Genomic DNA, 17,610 nt, shown 5'->3' with positions numbered 1-17,610 from the left:
GTTTCTATATCTAAATGCTCTGGTCAATGGCCTCTCCACTTGTAAGAACTTCCAGCAAAGCTGGCTTCTCAAAGACACAGGTGGGGGATGGCCTTATTTAATTTGACTGGCATTAGAAAGGGCCAGATTTCCCCCACGGCCACCTAAAATCCTTGCATAATCACTAGATCACATCTGAAATCCCACCATTAGCGCTCAACTCAAACAAAGATGTGGGTTCTTGCTTAAATGTAATACCACTAAAAGGCAACAAGGACAGTGAGCTTTGGTAGAGAGTTGTACAAAAGAGAATGTTCAGGAATGAAAGACAATATTCAGGAACGGGGGAATGGGTAGGAGAAAAAGCAAGTCCAAGGGGCCGATGGGAGGTCTCCCTGGTGCCTTTCACTTAGAGATGGCAGACGCAGACCCCATTAGCTCCTCTGAGTCCCCCGTGAAACCACGGCCAAAGGTGTAAAGAAAAAAATAAAGGCAAAAGCCCCAGAGCGGAAGAAAGACAAAACAACACAGTCTGGAAGCCAAGACAATTGTGAGTGAAAACGGACTCAACAGACATAGAAAGCTGCTCCCTGAAGCGCTGGTGGGGGAGACAAGAGGCGGTGGGTTTGCACGGGGCTCCAGGCGCCTCTGGAAACAGAAGTGAAGGGGGGCTCTAGAGAGGGAGAGAGCCGGAAGCCCATTCACCAAACCGTCAGATCCTCTCCCCAAACCAGAGACCAAAACTGCCCCTTCACGCCCAAGTTTACCCGCCGGGGAGGGTGAGGGGCAGCAGACCATGGCACCCCAAAATATACCTCTTTGGCACAAGGATTATTTTAGGCTGATTAAGAAATAGCAGATGCTAACTGAACATAATAAAAATAAATACATATGGGTGCCTGGGTGGCTCAGTTGGTTAAGCGACTGCCTTCGGCTCAGGTCATGATCCCAGGGTCCTGGGATGGAGTCCCGCATCGGGCTCCCTGCTCAGCAGGGAGCCTGCTTCTCCCTCTGACCCTATCCCCTCTCATGCTGTTTCTCTCTCTCTCTCTCTCTCAAATAAATAAATAAAAAATAAATAAAATAAAAAATAAATAAATAAATACATAATAAATAAAATAGGAATGACTTAAAAAAATAAATAAAATAAAAATCAAGGTTAAGCTCAAGAAGAGCAAAAACAAAAAAGTAAAAAGAAATAGTAGATGCCGGAGAAGCTCTGAGAACTGAGAAGTTGCCCTCTGGGAAGAGCCGTTTATAAGAGAAATCTCCATTTATAAGTGTGTTCCTCTCAGTAGCAGGAAGAGGAGGAGGAGAACTAGATCTCTAGAAACTTATCAATGGAGAAGGTATGGACTTAAATCTGTGTAACACCCTTACCCTGTTTAGAGACCTTTTCCTGGTAACCTCCCCACACTTATCCTACACCCCTCCTGCCCCCCATCCCAACATCTGTCTTTTGTTTTTAGCTGAAAATGGCATTTAAGGTGGTGGCTTGAGCCATTCTGGGAAGCTACTCAGTTTTTCTGAGTCTCTCCCATGTATATAGGAACCATTCTTGTTCTTGAACTTCTGTTTTTCTCCTGTTAATCTGTCTTTCATTACAGGAATATCTCAGCCAGGAACCTAGAATGGTAGAGAGAAAACTATTTTTCCTCCCCTACAATCACAGGAAAGCCTGCATATTGGAACAGTGATACTCACAAGCTCTTTCTCTCATTCTGGATCCTAGAATAGGGTAGCCAGGTTTATGCCCTCCAGGCAGGAGATCAAATTTCTCAACAAGCTCAAGAGAAAAGACCCAAAGACTCAGATAGTCAGGGAGACCCTCACCCAACAAAATAATCCAAGAAGGGTACCCTACATTGAAGTCCACCATTCAACAGGCTCTACTTGTTGCTAGGTGAACTGGGGAGACCCTGGGCCCTTGACCCAGCCTGTCCCAAAGATGTCCTGGAATGCTCTTGGTCTCATCAGGAGGAAGAACTGAAGGACAGATACACAACACACTGGATAAGCAACATAAGCAGACAGACACACAACACACTGGATAAGCAACATAAGCAGAAAGTTTATTAAACCGAAAGTACACTCTCGAGGGGAGCCTGGCTGGCTCAATGGGTGCAGCAAGCAACTCTTGATCTTGGGGTTATGAGTTCAAGCCCCACATTGGGTGGAGAGATTACTTAAAAATAAAATCTTTAAAAAAACAAAACAAAACAAAAAATAAATTATACTCTCGAGATGTGAGTATAAGCTTAAGAGACAGCGAGCTGTGTGCGGGGGTTTGGGGTTCTACCTTTTATGTGCAGTTAACAAGAGAGTATAATACTCATTATTTGGTGTGGGGAAGTAGGGTTTCCCGCTTTTTCTTCCTCACTTGCTCAGGGCTTTCCTGTTGTGGCGCCACCATCTTGGGCCTGTCTGGTGGGATCTGGCCTCTCGTGGACGCTGCCGGGACAGGCCTCTGACCTTCCCCACAGCTGGCCATGGCCGCCTCCTTGCTGGCCTCCAGGCATCCCGTTAGAGCCTCACTGCCTCTAAGACACCAACTTCCAAGCTCACTAGTGTCTTATTTCATTTCAAATGAAGGAGCAAAAAACTGTTGCACCATCAAACAAGCATAATAGGAAAATGTGATAGCGGGAGGTAAAACTCAAGGTTGGAAGATATAGCTGAGGAAATCTGCCAGACGACAAGGAATAGGGGGTGGGTAACAGAAAGAATGAGAAAATGAGAGAGAAAGATAAAAACAAAACAAAATAAAAACTAGGGATTCACAGAGAAAACACATAATTTGAATAATGGATGTTTTAGAGAAAGAGTACAGAGAAAAAGGAAGGGAAGAAATTATGAAAAAAATAATTCCAGAAAAATCCCAGAACCAAAGCACATGAATTTTCAGATTGAAATGGCTCATTAGTGCCCAGCAAAGGGGTTCAAACAAAAAAACAAAACAAAACAAAACAAAACAAAGCAAACCCACCCAGAGCCAATCATCATAAATTTCTGGGAACAAAGAGAAAATCCCAAACGCTTTCCAGAAAAAGAGTAAAAACAAAAACAAGTAACAAAGGATCAGGGCTCATGACGACATTGCATTTGTACGGGCCAAGGCCAGGCTGCCTCAAGATGGGCTGCTTTGGCATGAAGATTATTTTGAGTGAACAAGTCATCAAAACCCAGCCAATTCAGGAAAAAGCTCCTCACATCCCCCCTCGACTGCCTAAAAGAATTTAGATAGAGGAGCTCCTCCAGGGAGAGAGCTGTGGGCACCGAGAACTACATTACGCTACGAACCAGGAGTGCTAGGTGGCGCAGAACCTAGTAAGGCCTGTTGCACCAGGCCTCTATGTCCCCTTGTCTGAGTGGCTCAGCAGACACTTGTGAAGCAAACATTTACTCTTCCTGAGAACTGCATTCCTTCCCGTTGAAGTCCCAGACCCCTGTCGCCATCTCCTTAGTCCAAAACGATGTATGTGCCTCATTTTGCCGGACTGACTTTGGAATTTCCCCTCTGTGTGGCTTCCCTATACATACACTAGTATATTTGATTCTCTCCTGTTAATCTTTCTCATGTCAATTTGATTCTTAGTCCGGCTAGAAGGATCTTGAAGGGGACAGGGTATTCTCGCTCCCCAACAGACAGATTCTTACAGCAACACTAGAAGCTAGAAGGGAATGGGACCAGGTTTTGAAAATTCTAAAGTAAGATGGAGTCAATCGAGAATTCTATACGTAGTTACACTGTTAATCAAAACGAAAGATCTACAAGTCTCAGATGCTCCCTTCCCAAGCGGCCCTTCTCAGGATGCAACCGGAGGAGGTCATTCACCAAAACAAGGGAGTCAAAGGAGGAAGGAGAAAACACAGGCCAAATGAAACAGGAAAAGGACACAGGCATGTGGCCAAGGGAAGCCCCCAGCAGAAAGAGACGGGAGGTGGCAGGGGTAACGGCAGGGAAATGGGCCCAGATGCCACACACAGTCAGTCAGGCAGCAGCAAAGGATAGGTCTGTCTGTCACAGGAGATGACACGGAGGATACCTGAACAAATGCGGAGGAGATTTATGCCTTTCTTGGAGAGGTATGGGATATGGCAGGGACAGGAATACGGAAAAGTCAGCAAACGGGAAGGGGATGATTATTAACTGCAGGGAACCTAAGAGGCTGTAAAGGAGAGCAAACCCAAAGATGGTGTAACTCAGCCATGAATATTCACATGGAAGAGAGAGAGTGTGGTGGGCAGTAGGGTCACAATGTATCAGAGCTAAATTCTCATCCTCTACAGTGAGGAGCTAACAGTCATCCTTGCTATCTAAATCTGAAAAACAGGAAATAGCAAAAAATGTTATTAAAGAATATGGAAGCATAAATAAAAAATAAATAGCTAAAGGCATAGGAATTAATTGCCTCTGGGGAATAGGGAGTGGGGAAAGAAACAAGAGAGTTTGTTTTTTGGGGTTTTTTTTGGTAAGAGCCTTGTAGAACATCTGGTGTTTTAAACTAGGAGCATTTAGAACTTTGATTTGCAAATGTTCTTCATACAACTTGCAGATTTTACCCGAGCCTAGCCTTTTACACATCAAACTGACAGTCTGTTTTTATATAACAAAAAAGAAATGAAAAAAAAATCAAAACTTCTAGTAGATTCCATCATTATTTGATGAAAATTGATTTCTAGTTCTATTATTTGTGCACTGGAACATATCCCAGAGCAGTATCTTTGTAGAAAGTGGATTTTATACCTTCTAAAATTCGCCTAACTTTCCTCCAGAGCCCGTCACAGAAGAAGGCATCATAAGGATGCAGGAAATCACACAGGGGCAGGTGTAAATGGTTCAGACCAAGCATGCATACACCTTCCACTAACAACATACCAACTTCTGAAATTTAGGAGGAGGTGAGCCCCCAGTGGTGTCTGTAATTTGTAGGGATACAGGGCAAGACCGTCTAAATTCATTCAACCAATCGTGACTGAAGACAGACTATATATTACAGGGCTGTGTCACACTCAAGTTATAATGAACAGTAAGACCTGGGGGATGCTTCTGAAGAACAAGCATTCTCTGGGGACAAATGACTTGCGAGCACAACATTAAAAGGGGACATTGCCATTTCGTTCTGTTTATGTTTGCACGTCGGGACTGCCTGAATCTTTTACACTGAGAGTACATCCGTCCATTCCTCATACCGTAAAAAAATTTAAAACAGAAGAAATGCTCAGAGGATTATGTGTGCTCTAACAGATGGGTGCAGAGGATGGAAAAAAAAAAAAAGCTTTGAGTCAGCAGCAGAGAAAGAGCAATTAATCTGGGGGGTGGGGACAGAGTAGTCCTGAGACAGCTTCAAAGAATAAATGACATTGAGGTTTGTTCTTGAAGAATGGGAGCATGGAATCTTTCCTCGGATGCCAAGCTTCAAGGCCAGTGTCAAAGAAGACAAATAATTGGGTCCTGAAGCTTCTAACGTGCGGTGAGTTACACTGGCATGGATATAAAAACTTCACTTATTTCCACCTCACCATCCTGCTGAGGCAAGATAAGGCACATCAATCTATGGAATGGACCAGTTTCTTCCCTACCTGTGCTGGCCTGTCCACCCTCCCACCCTCGGCTTATCGCTATGGTTTCAAGTCATTCCTGAATTTGCTATCCCCAGGTGAAGAATACTTCAGACACAAATCCACGTTCAGAGTGTATTTGGGGATAGATCTGCATTTTGGTTGGGGATTAAATAACTCGGTACAAATCCTGCTTAATGCTGGAAGTGTTCCAGGTTAAACAGCTGTTAAAAGAAGTTCATAAAAGGACTGTCTTTTAAGGAAACACCACTTACGAATAAGAAAATAAGACAACTTCATGTTGACACTGTCTGTTGAAGCCGTGACATTTTAGCAGCGATACAGCCCTCCCCACCCCCCACCAACCACCAAATTCTGAGTGAGGAGAATTTAGAAATAAGTAATGTCAGCTCTCAAAGTTCACCACTCTGGAATAGAGTCATCCAGTTGCCGGTGGTAAAGCCCTAAAAAAATACCTGGGTGTGTTCTATTTTAGAACGAGACAATGGTTCTCAAACTTGAGCATGCCTCAGTTTACCCTGGAAGGCTTATTAAAGTACAGACTGCTGGGCCCCACATCCCGCTTCTGATTCGGTGTGGCTGGGGTAGCGGCTTGAGAATCTGCATTTCTAATAAGTTCCCAGTTGACAAGTGAGATCGCTGGCCTGGAGATCACACTTTGCTAACCATCAGAAGAGTCAATCCTACGTAATACATATAAAATAAGATAAACAAGCCTTGGCACGGTAAGTTTCATGGCAACTTAGTAATTTAAATGTGCATGAAGCAGTATTATTAGCAGAATGACTCTGAACTCACTTGGAATCCATTTTGGTCACCTTCTTGGTGAAAAATTCATCCACACCTTCGTCCACTCTCCCCATAAGGCCGTTCTGCTCACCGTCGTGGGGGACGACGCTAGCGGCGCAGACCTGCAAGTCAAACACGGGGACCGGTAACTCGGGCGGCGTCACTCGGCAAACGTCACGTCCCGGTCCACGCTCGGTGACAAGACCGGCTAACTGAGGGCCCCTACGGTCTGCAGGAATGGAAGCCCGCGTAGGACTGTGCCAGGAGCAGAGACAAAAGCGAGGCATGCACTACACACGCACAGCCTAGCGGCAGCTCCGTCCAACCCATTGCCCCAACAGCTCGCCCTACCAGGCTGCGCGGCGCCCCCAGAGGCGGAGCCTGGAATTGCAGGTGATGGTAAGGGAAGAGGGTATGCGTGGGAAAATGAAAACACGGGCTAGGTTCTGAGACTGGAGAGCGTTCCGGTGGCCAGGGGCCAGTGGTGTGTGGGTGGGATTAAGTGTTGGGTACAAACCCTGACAGATCCTAACAGGGGCCTCTGCAACCAAACCCCCTCCCCCACTTCCTTTCTTTCTGGCGGGAAGAATCCTGATTTCAAGGTGTGAATACTTACTTCTATAAGCCAAATACCATAATTCTCTCTCTTTGCCCATGATTGGTAGGTATGGCGTATGATAGAATTGTTGTCAGTGAGATATAAGGGAGATCGGCTAGGGGCTCATGAGCAGGTTTTCCGCAGAGGAAGGAATGTAGTTTTCCTGCATGGTTATATGGGGGAGGATGTGATGTTGGAGCCAAAGCACCCACGTGGGGTTCAAGAGAGGACAAGCCTGAGGGCAAAAGCCAACATATGCTGGATGACAGAGCAGAAGGGCAGAAAACACCTGGGTGCTTGTGCTTTGCTGCTGAATAAACCAGTCCTTGATCCTGAGACTTCTGGATTTCTTGGGAGTCGAGAAAAATCAGTGTTTCTCACTATTTAAGTCATGTTTAGTTGTGTATCTCTCGTTAGCTCTAGCTGAATGAATACTTCCCAACTAATAACACAAGGACCTACGGTGAATAGCCTCGAATCTTATGCTGAAGAGTGTGGAATTTACTTTGTAGGTGATAGGGAGCCCACAAAAGAGGGGCATGGCCCACCCTGAATTTTGTTCAGATAATTCTAGGGCAGCATGAAGGACATATTGGAGACGCCAGGGAATGTATGTAGGGGAATCTGTTCAGGAACACAAAAGAAAGATTCCTGGAATAGTCTAGTCTAATCTGGAGGAGACGAGGAGCAAATTAAGGGCTGGAGAAGTGAGAATACAAAGAATTGAGGTGCCTCCGATGAGGTCAAAGTTTCTAGGCTGGGAGAATGGGAAGCATGGTTCTAGGGAACACAGTTCAAAGACCAGATTTGGGGAAAGCAATGATGAGTCCAATTTCTGACGAGCATTTGAAGTGCTGTGGGAAACCCAGGGTCGGGCATCCAGCAGACACTTGAAAGCTTGGGTCTTAGGAGAGAAGCTATAAGGAAATCAGTTACCAAGTTAGCATTTCTTTTTGAATGGACAACTCACAGTGAGCTCAGCCACATGTCTGATTTGTGTCTGCAATGGTGTATTAATATTTCACACCAATAGGTTGTGGGCCCTTGAGAAAGAGTGCGTATTTTGCCCATTCCTTTGGGCACAAGGACAAATTCTCCTGTGGTTGAGATATCTGGTCTGAATGTCCTGCCACAGAGTGGTGGGGAAGTGGCTTTCTGTAATTTTGATCTGCAAGTGTCAAGTTGCCTCCGGGGGAATCTGGCTCATGTCCATGTCTGCATATGCACTGTTTAAAGAAAAAGCCAATCATGTGCTTTAAGCAATCATCCACTTCACTCACTTGGAGATCTCCATTATGAAAATGAGCTGTGTGTCTGAGTTCATGTTTGTGAAATACTGAAAAGTGAGCAGGTAACAGGTCACAGATAAAAGAACTCCTGTGAAATGTGAATAATAACAATTATACCTCTCATCTGAATGGTGCTATATATTAAAGCAAGGCGTTCCTATGCATTATAATAGAGCAGAGAATCAGCAAAGTTCTATAATTCAATTAGGGAGAGAAAGCAGCTCTCGGATTCACTTTTATCACAGAAGATAAACGTAGCACAGAAGCTGCCCGTGTTAGCATGTTAATAGAGACTGGGATCTCCACGGTAATGACGGTTCCCCGTGTGTGCTGAATGCTTGATCGTTTATAACAAGTGTCTTGCACTTGATTCCATGTTCATATCTACTCTGCACTGAAAAGGAAAGATAGTTTTATCTTAGTCTTTGGTTAGTCACAGATCGAACTGTGGCTCAGAGAGTGACGGGCACCCACACAGCTCCCCTGACTGATGGATGAGAAGGATTATGAGCCCGGGACATATGGTTCTAACACGGGGCTTCCTTCCAGCGGACCAATGCTTCCCCTCAGAGGCTCCCTCTCAAATTCTCTTTCCCATTTTGAGAAAAAAAAAAACTACTTTTTACTAGCATAAATTTCTCCTTTACACCCTTTCCTTTTTGCTTGCTTTGAAGCAGAATGCAGAGCGAGCACAAAAAGTTCTCAGGGCTCAGGGAGAACATCAATGGGTTTCAGAGATGGAAGCAGACAGGGCTCCACAGAGCAGTCTGCTTTCCTGCAGGACGGGCCAGCTTTCAGGGCTGGACGGACCTTGAGGTAGATCCCCCAGTCTGACCCTGTCATTTTAGAGATGAAGACGCTGAGAGCAGAGAGGTTACGGGAAGTCCAGAGTCGCTGGGAGATCCTCAGTGAGATGTGGTTTAAAATGCATCTGTTGGACTAGGAAGCGGCTTGTACGAAGAGCAGCAGAAATATCGAACACACGAAGGAAACACAGTTTGTCCGAACAGTTCAAGGCTAAACACACACGCTGTTTTAGCTCAGTTGCTAGCAAACGGAAAGGAAGGGACATAGAGACATCAGAAGTTGCCCAAATCCCATTTGACTTTGGTCTTTCTGTCAAGGAGCATAAATTTCAGACTAAAAAGTGTAGCGTCGTTATTGGAAGGGGAGAGCAGAAATCCTATCCCTGAGCCAGCTGGAACGGGCTCCATCGGCATGCAGAGAAAGGATTTTGCAAAGAAAATAGGGCAGCAGAATGGCTGTTGTCGGTATTTGACAAATCAAGGAGGTAGATTTTGCACCTCTGGTGTATGAATACATGCTAAAAGGATAATTTGTGAATGCTTAGAAGATGAGCCAGTGATTATGAGGACTAATGACAATTCAGACCACCCTCCGTCAGGATTATGAAGATGAACACACCAAGGGAAACACTGTGGGTGGTGCACCTGGATTCTGACGAGGCGGCTGCCAAATCTCTCATGTCTCCATAGGCCGGATGGAGAGAGATGGGCAGGAAGGAAGGACAATTAGTGTATTATTAGTAACTCTGAACACATAAACCCAAAGAGTGCTAATTAGTGAGCTGAATAATCACGGAATCTTACATGCATACATTAGACAGTAACAATCATGGAGAAGTGAGAGCTAAGCAATAAAGTCAGAAAATAAGGAAATCAAAGGATGTAAAATGAAGGAAATATAATAAAAGGACAAAAATTGATGAATTTGAGAGGACAAATAAAACTAAAGCTGATTCTTCCAAAAAAAAAAAAAAAAAAAAAAGACTAATAAAAGAGACAACCTTGCAAAATTAGGAGAGGCAAAATAGATCAGAAAGGGAAAAAAATGGGACACAGCTATGGTTCAGGAGATTAAAAAGTTCTAAGAATTCTACAAACAACTAAATGAACAATTAGACAAGTAGATGATATCCTAGAAAAATATCAATGGCCAAAATGGTCTCAAGAAGAATTAGGTAATCTGATTAGATCCGTAACAAAAGAAATCAAATCCCTAGGAGAGGAATCTACATGTAAGCGTCACCTGCACACACACAACGCATCAGGCCCAGAGGGTTTCCCAGGAGAACAGAAAATCTCCATTATATACAAACAGTTCCAGAGAAGAGGAAACGGGACCTTCCGAACTAATTTTATGAAGATAGTGTAATTTTGAAACCCAAAGTAGTTGGATGGTCTAGACAAGATTAAGAAAAACTACAGGTCTCTCTTATTTACGCATATAAATTTTAAAAATCCCAAATAAAATACGGTAAACAAAGCCCAGCAGTATATTAAAACAAAGCAAGAATATACACCTGAAACTAATATAACACTATATGTTAATTATACTAGAATTTAAAAAAAAAGAGTATCATAATTATTATCAAGACTGGTGTACCATTAGAAAGGTCTGTTATTGTGATTCACCACAATAGCAAAACAAAAGAGAAAAATAAATGATCAATTTCCAGAAATACTGAAGAAAAAAAACAATCAAATTAAACCCCCATTCACTGAAAAAAAATTAGCAAATTAGGAAGGGAACTTTCTCAACTGAATAAGTAACAGGAGAAACCGCCACATGCCTACCCAGTCTCGATATTGAACCCTGACTTAATTTGGTGTATCCATCTGACCAAGTGAAACACATTATCTTCTCAGATGTTCTTGTACCTGGGGCTGGAAATATGGCTTATTTCTGGACAGTGAGATGTAACAGCAAGTATACTAGGACTTTGGGGTAAGTTCACATTTCCTGATGCATGTACCCCCTTTTTCTCTGTCTGAAATACACTTACAAATACAGAAGATTATAGGCCTTGCCTGAGAGTGACCACTGCCAGTTACCCAGATGATACAGCTATTAAAAAGTGAATACATCCACTCTCACCACTTTTACTCAACATAGTACTGGAAGACCTAGCCACAGCAATCAGACAAGAAAAAGAAATAAAAGGCATCCAAATTGGTAAAGAGGAAGTAAAACTTTCACTGAACATGATTACATATAGGAAAAAACCCAGAAGACTCCACCAAAAAACTAGTAGTACTGATGAGTGAATTCAGTAAGGTCATGGGATACAAAATTAATATACAGAAATACATTGCATTTCTATACACTAGTAATAAAGTAGCAAAAAGAGAAATTAAGGAAACAGTCCCATTTATAATTGCAACAAAAAGAATAAAATACCTAGGAATAAACTTAACCAATGAGGTGAAAGATGTGTACTCTAAAAACTATAAAATACTGATGAAAGAAACTGAAGATGACACAAAGAGAAAGATATTCCGTACTCATGGATTGAAAAAAAATATATATTGTTAAAATACTATCCAAAGCAATCCACAGACTTACTGTAATTCCTATCAAAATACCAATAGCATTTTTCACAGAATGAGAATAATCAATCCTAAAATTTGAATGGAACCAGAAAAGAACCCAAATAGCCAAAGCAATCTTCAAAAAGAACAACAAAACTGGAGATACCACATTCCCAGATTTCAAGATATACTACAAAGCTGTAGTGATCAAAACAGTATGGTACTGGCACAAAAGAGGACACATAGATCATTGAAACAGAATAGAGAGCCCAGAAATAAACCCATGATTATATGGTCAATTAATCTTCAACAAAGGAGGCAAAAATATACAATGGGAAAAAGTCTCTTCAACAAATGGTGTTGGGAAAACTGGATGGCTACATGCAAATGAATGAAACTGGACCACTTTCTTATACCATACATACAAGTAAACTCAAAATGCATTAAGGACCTACATGTGAAACTTAAAACCCTAAAAATCCCAGAAGAGAGAACAGACAATAATTTCTATGACACTGGCCACAGCAACATTTTTCTAGACATGTCTTCTGAGGCAAGAGAAACAAAACCATCAAAATAAAAAGCTTCTGCACAGCAAAGGAAATAATCAACAAAAGTAAAAGACAACCTACGGAATGGGAGAAAATAGTTGCAAATGACAAATCTGATAAAGGGTTAATATCCAAAGTATATAAAAAACTTCTACAACTCCACACAGCAAAAACAAATAAATAATCCAGAAGACATGAACAGACATGTCCCCAAAGAAGACATACAGATGGCCAGCAGACACATGAGAAGATGTTCAACATCACTCATCACAGGGAAATGAAAATCAAAACCACAATGGGTTATCACCTTACACCTGTCAGAATGGCTAAAATCAAAAACACAAGAAGCAACAAATGTTGACAAGGATGTGGGGAAAAAAGGAACCCTCGTGCACTGTTGGTGAGAATGCAAACTGGTACAGCCACTGTGGAGAATGGAGGTTCCTCAAAAAATTGAAAAAAAAAAAGAATTACCACATAATCTAGTAATTCCACCACTGGGTATTTGCCCAAAGAAAATGAAAACAATAATTCAAAAAGTTACATGCACCCCTATGTTTATAGCAGCATTATCTACAATAGCCAAGATATGGAAACAGCCATAGTATCCATTGATGGATGGAAGGTGTAGTGCATACAACAGAATATTACTCAGCCATTAAAAAGAATGAAATCTTGCCATTTGCAATGACATGAATGGAGCTAGAGAGTATAATGCTAAGTGTAATAAGTCAGTCCAAGAAGACAAATACCACATGATTTCACTCATTTAAGAAACAAAACAAAGAAAAAAGGAGACAAACCAAAAAACAGACTCTTAACTATGGAGAACAAACTGATGGTTCCCAGAGGGAGGGGATGGGGGGATGGGGGTAATAGGTGAAGGGGTTTAAGACCACATTTATCACGATGAACACTAAGTAATGTACAGAATTGCTGAATCACTATACCTCATACCCGAAACTAATAAAGCACTGTATGTTAACTATACTGGAATTAGTGTTTTATTTTTTTTTGAAGTAAATACTATCTGTGGATGAATAAATAGAAATATTGCAGTTAGAAGGAAGGAGGTGGTATTGCCCTGCAACTTATTCAGAAAAGAGTAACAAAAAACCATAAATAAAAAAACCATAAATGGATTGCAGACAGTATCATATGAGGAACATCGAAAAAGCTGAGGACATTTAGACTGGTGAAGGAAAGACCAAGTAATAACCCACAAATATCTGTAAGTCTGCTAAGTCTCCTTCAATGACATGTGCCACACCAGATGACAGGAACAGGATGGCCAGGTTAAAATTATAAAGACAGATTTCAGCAACACATAAAAAATAACATGCTAACAACTGGAGCTTCTAGGGAGTGGCTGCTTCTGAGAGGTCACTATAGCCAGAATGGTTAACTACTTTGGCTGCATAGAGATTTTTAAGTCCTTGATGAGGGACCGGCAAGATGACATCAAAATCCCTTCGAGCCTGGGCATACTGTGATTCTGCAATTCGAAGCATGTGGAGACAACTGATTCCCCAGGACTTAGTGTTTATTCATTAGAGTTGGTTTGTTTCATCACTGGAACCATGTCAGAAACTGTGGCAAATGAACGGTGACGGATCGTGCAGAGCAAAGCGATTGTAGGATATGGAACAGTCATTCAGAGGATGATCAAAGGCAAGTCAGTTACTTGCCCTGGGCTTCACATTCCCTAGAACGAAGAGATAGTCTGTAAAACTCCTTCCAGTGGAGAGGAGTCTAGTTAGTGGCCATTAGACCTGGACCCTGGCAGGTTTCCTGAATCCCAGTCCAATATTCTTTCATTCTTCTCTGCAGATGGATCTTCCTTTAGGGAATACTTTTCCCCTACGGTTATGCGAGGTGAGGCAGCAGAAGCAGTAGCTGGCTGGCATCGGATGCATATGGAGCCCTTGTGGGCCCTCCCGCCACACCTGCCTGTTGACCGACACTGTCAGAACGAGTTTCTCAGGTTCACATGCGGACAGGCAGCCACCTGGCCACGCTCTGGCTAATGTCACTGTCAGACCTGACCCATCAAACCTCCTCGGTGTGAGTCTGAGTGCTTCACGGCACCTCCACCTGACCGGACAGGACTCCAAGGACCAAAGAGGAGCCGCAGAGGAAAGCAGCCTGGGTCTCTGAATGACCACTGTGGGGTCCCCTGACCAGACACACCCACAATGGACTATGATATGAGCGAGAAACACATCTGGAAATACTGGGGATGTGGCATAATATCTGCAGCCCCTTTCCCTCCTCACCTGTTGTACCTGTTATACTGGCTCATTTTGGTGCCTTTGAAAATGGCACTGCCACTCTTTACCCATGTGAAGCTCTCTTCCCAAAAGCAGACTTTCTAAAAGTCACTTCTACTAAGAAAATAATTTTTGAATATGAATTTATAAATTAGTGTGCTTGCTCCTTAATAAACCTGAGTAAAAATCTCCCCAAATTAGAGGAGCTAAGAGTGATATGTATCCATTTCTAGGGATGTTTTTCTCTTCCTTCCCCATTTCAGTGTCAGGGAGGGGGAACAGGAGACACAGAGAAAAGCAAGTATCAATATAGTAAATAGAGTTAATGCTAATAAAATGAAAATATTAGTTTTGAGGAACAATATTTACATTTAATAAAGGATTGTATACGTTTATTCCATTTATTTGTCATGATGACACAATGATGTGGGCAGTGCTGGGATTTTAGAAGCAAGCTGGCTCAGGCTCAGAACGATCCCACGTCCAGACACACACTGCCAGGGAAAGGGAGAACCTGCAAGCTGAATCTCACATCCTTCTCTCACTACCGCATTCCAAGATTAAATTCTATAGACTAATCAGCCATAATGTAATGTTTAAGAGTCCTTATATATACATGAATAAAATGAAAAAAGAAGAAACTGGTATATATTATCTCTTGTTATTAAAAATAAATTGGTTTTGTTTTTTGTTGGTTTTTTTTTTAGAGAAAGGTTCAGTAAAGACTTGAAATGTAGAAGTAAAATGTGTGGAACAATTATTCATAAAATGTCTGGTAGTTTAGGGGCACCTGGGTGGCTCAGTCAGTTAAGCCTCTGCCTTCAGCTCAGGTCATGATCCCAGGGTCCTGGGATCGAGTCCTGCATCGGGCTCCCTGCTCAGCAGGGAGTCTGCTTCTGCTTCTCCCTCTCCCTCTGCTCCTCCTCCCTGCTCGTGCTCACTCTCTGACAAATAAATAAATAAAATCTTAAAAAAAAATTAAAAAGATGGTAGTTTTAGAAGGATTGTAGTTTGACTAGAAGATTACATTTTTACTTAGTTTTTTAAAAAAATAGTTATCTACTCTTCATGTTTACACAGATATTTATTTGTATATTTTTGGCATAAGAATTAAAGTTACAACACTAGGTATTTTTTGGCCCAGTAAAAACTGACATGTTGGTATTTAGCTTAGCCTTGTGTGCTACAAGAAGTGTATCATTTGGCCTTTGTCCTGGTTCCTGACACAGAGTCTAAAACCTTTGAAATTTCCTGAGTGATAGAGCCAAAAGGAACATCTTTTGTTATTTCTAGCAAGCCCCTTTCAGTCATTCGTGAGTTTATGATAAAAAAAAGGTGAGTCTTGGTGGGCCCCTAGGCAGCTTCTGGATAAGGGACAGTCGTCAGAGAAACCAACCACGTAATAGGAGGGTTGGAACTTTCACCCCCATCCCTGGCCCTGGGGAGGAACGAGGGCCTGGTGATGGAGTTAGTCACCAATGACCAATGGTTTACTCAATCGTGCCTACTTAATGGAACTTCCACAAAACCCCTGAGTGATGAGATTTGGAGAGCCTCCGGGTCGGCAAACACACTGAGGTGTTGGGAGGGTGGCTCGCCCCGAGAAGGGTACGGAAGCTCCCAGCCCCTCCTCCCTTACCTCACCCTACACATCTCATCCATCTGGCTGTTCCTGAGGTGCATCCTTTACAATAACCAGTAATAATAAGTGTCTTCTTGAGTTCTGTGAGCCATTCTAGCAAATTATCATACCTAAGGAGGGGGTTGTGGAAACCTCCCTTGAATTTATAGCCAGTTGGTCAGAAGTACAGTGGACACATTGGGACTGGCATCTGACATGGGGGTGCCACCAAGCCCTTAACCTCTGGGGTCTATGCTAACTCCAGGTAGTGTCAGAATTGAACTGAATTGGGGGGACACTCAGTTGGTGTCCAGAGTTGAAGAATTAGTTGGTGTGTGTGGGGTGGGGGGCGGGGGGCACCCACACATTTGGTGTCAGAAATGGTAAAAGTAAAAAAGAAAAAAAGAAGTCACACCTTGGCTTTGAGCATTCTGATACTTAGAAAAGCTCAGTAGGGGGATTAGAGATCAAGGTCAAGTTCCAGAAAAGTTAAAATAGACTTAGGATAGACTGAGTCCACTCAGTCCTAGCAAAACAAAAACAAGACAATAATATTAAATGATTATCACTACTGAATCCTAGTGAGAAAGGTCAGCTGCAATCCCCTCATTCTCAGCTGAAAATGTGGCCACTTCACAGAGTGGAGAAAGTACTTTGAAAATCATAAAGTAGTACATTTTCACCATGAGCCCGAAGAAAAGCAAGCTATGCCATGCTTCGCAGTCCACCACGCCTTGGGGAAGAAGCCAGATCCACTTGGACCCATGACCACAACCCATGGTTTTAGGACACACGCTTGTGCCACCAGCCGAGTCCCTCGGATGGCAGAGCTGGGCGTGAGCAGGACCTGTGAGCCGGGCTCTGCTATGGGCAGAGTTCAAATCTCTCCGGCATACACCTACTACGTTCCTCCACCAGCACTCTGTCTCCACTTTCTTCCCTTCCCTTCTCAGTTTTTAAATTCTGTTCACAACATTCTCTTCCTGTGGGTCGCCTTAATCAAGGGGAAACAAACCATCATCTCAGGTACAAGTTACACTGCTAATGACTCTCCACATGGAAAGAGCCAAAGAGGAGCCATTCAGTAACCAGCGAGAATCTAGTGTGGAGGTCATCTTTTTCCCTATCTAAAAAGCCTTTTCCTTACTTAAAAAAAAAGTTTATTCCTTTAAGAATATGTAATAGTGGGATGCCTGGGTGGCTCAGTCAGTTAAGCGTCTGCCTTCGGCTAAGTCATGGTCCCAGGGTCCTGGGATTGAGTCCCACATGGGCTCCCTGCTCAGTGGGAGCCTGCTTCTCCCTCCTCTGCTTGTGCTCTCTCTCTCTCTCTTTCTCGCTTTCAAATAAATAAATGAAATATTTTAAAAAAGAAGAAAAAGAATATGTAATGGTGTACTAAAATGTTACAATCAAGTAAATCAGAAAACAAAGCACTGAAGTTGTTTTCTTTTGTTTTTCTGAAACCATGTCAAGCTATTCAGGTTTGAATGAGAAATAAACTAAACACAACTAGCCTGAGGTAGTTTGAATAAATGACTGACCAGACAGATAATTACTGTGACCTTCATCCACTTCTGTCTCCAGTCATCTACCTATCG

General features: G+C 42.7%; 1 protein-coding gene across 13 annotated transcripts in view; it reads right to left on the bottom strand.

Moving 5' to 3' along the window:
• CARMIL1 (capping protein regulator and myosin 1 linker 1) overlaps window positions 1–17,610 on the bottom strand; it is a 306,714-nt gene that overhangs the window by 21,604 nt on the left and 267,500 nt on the right. For all 13 annotated transcript variants that reach the window (XM_032424759.1, XM_032424754.1, XM_032424755.1 and 10 more), the window contains one exon: window positions 6,361–6,473. In XM_032424759.1, the coding sequence (XP_032280650.1) occupies window positions 6,361–6,473 (113 nt within the window). The remainder of the gene's footprint in view (window positions 1–6,360; window positions 6,474–17,610) is intronic.

This window comes from Phoca vitulina, unplaced genomic scaffold (genome assembly GCF_004348235.1).
Source record: "Phoca vitulina isolate PV1807 unplaced genomic scaffold, GSC_HSeal_1.0 scaffold31, whole genome shotgun sequence".
Classification (NCBI taxonomy): domain Eukaryota; kingdom Metazoa; phylum Chordata; class Mammalia; order Carnivora; family Phocidae; genus Phoca; species Phoca vitulina.
This window is presented reverse-complemented; position numbering and strand designations above follow the sequence as displayed.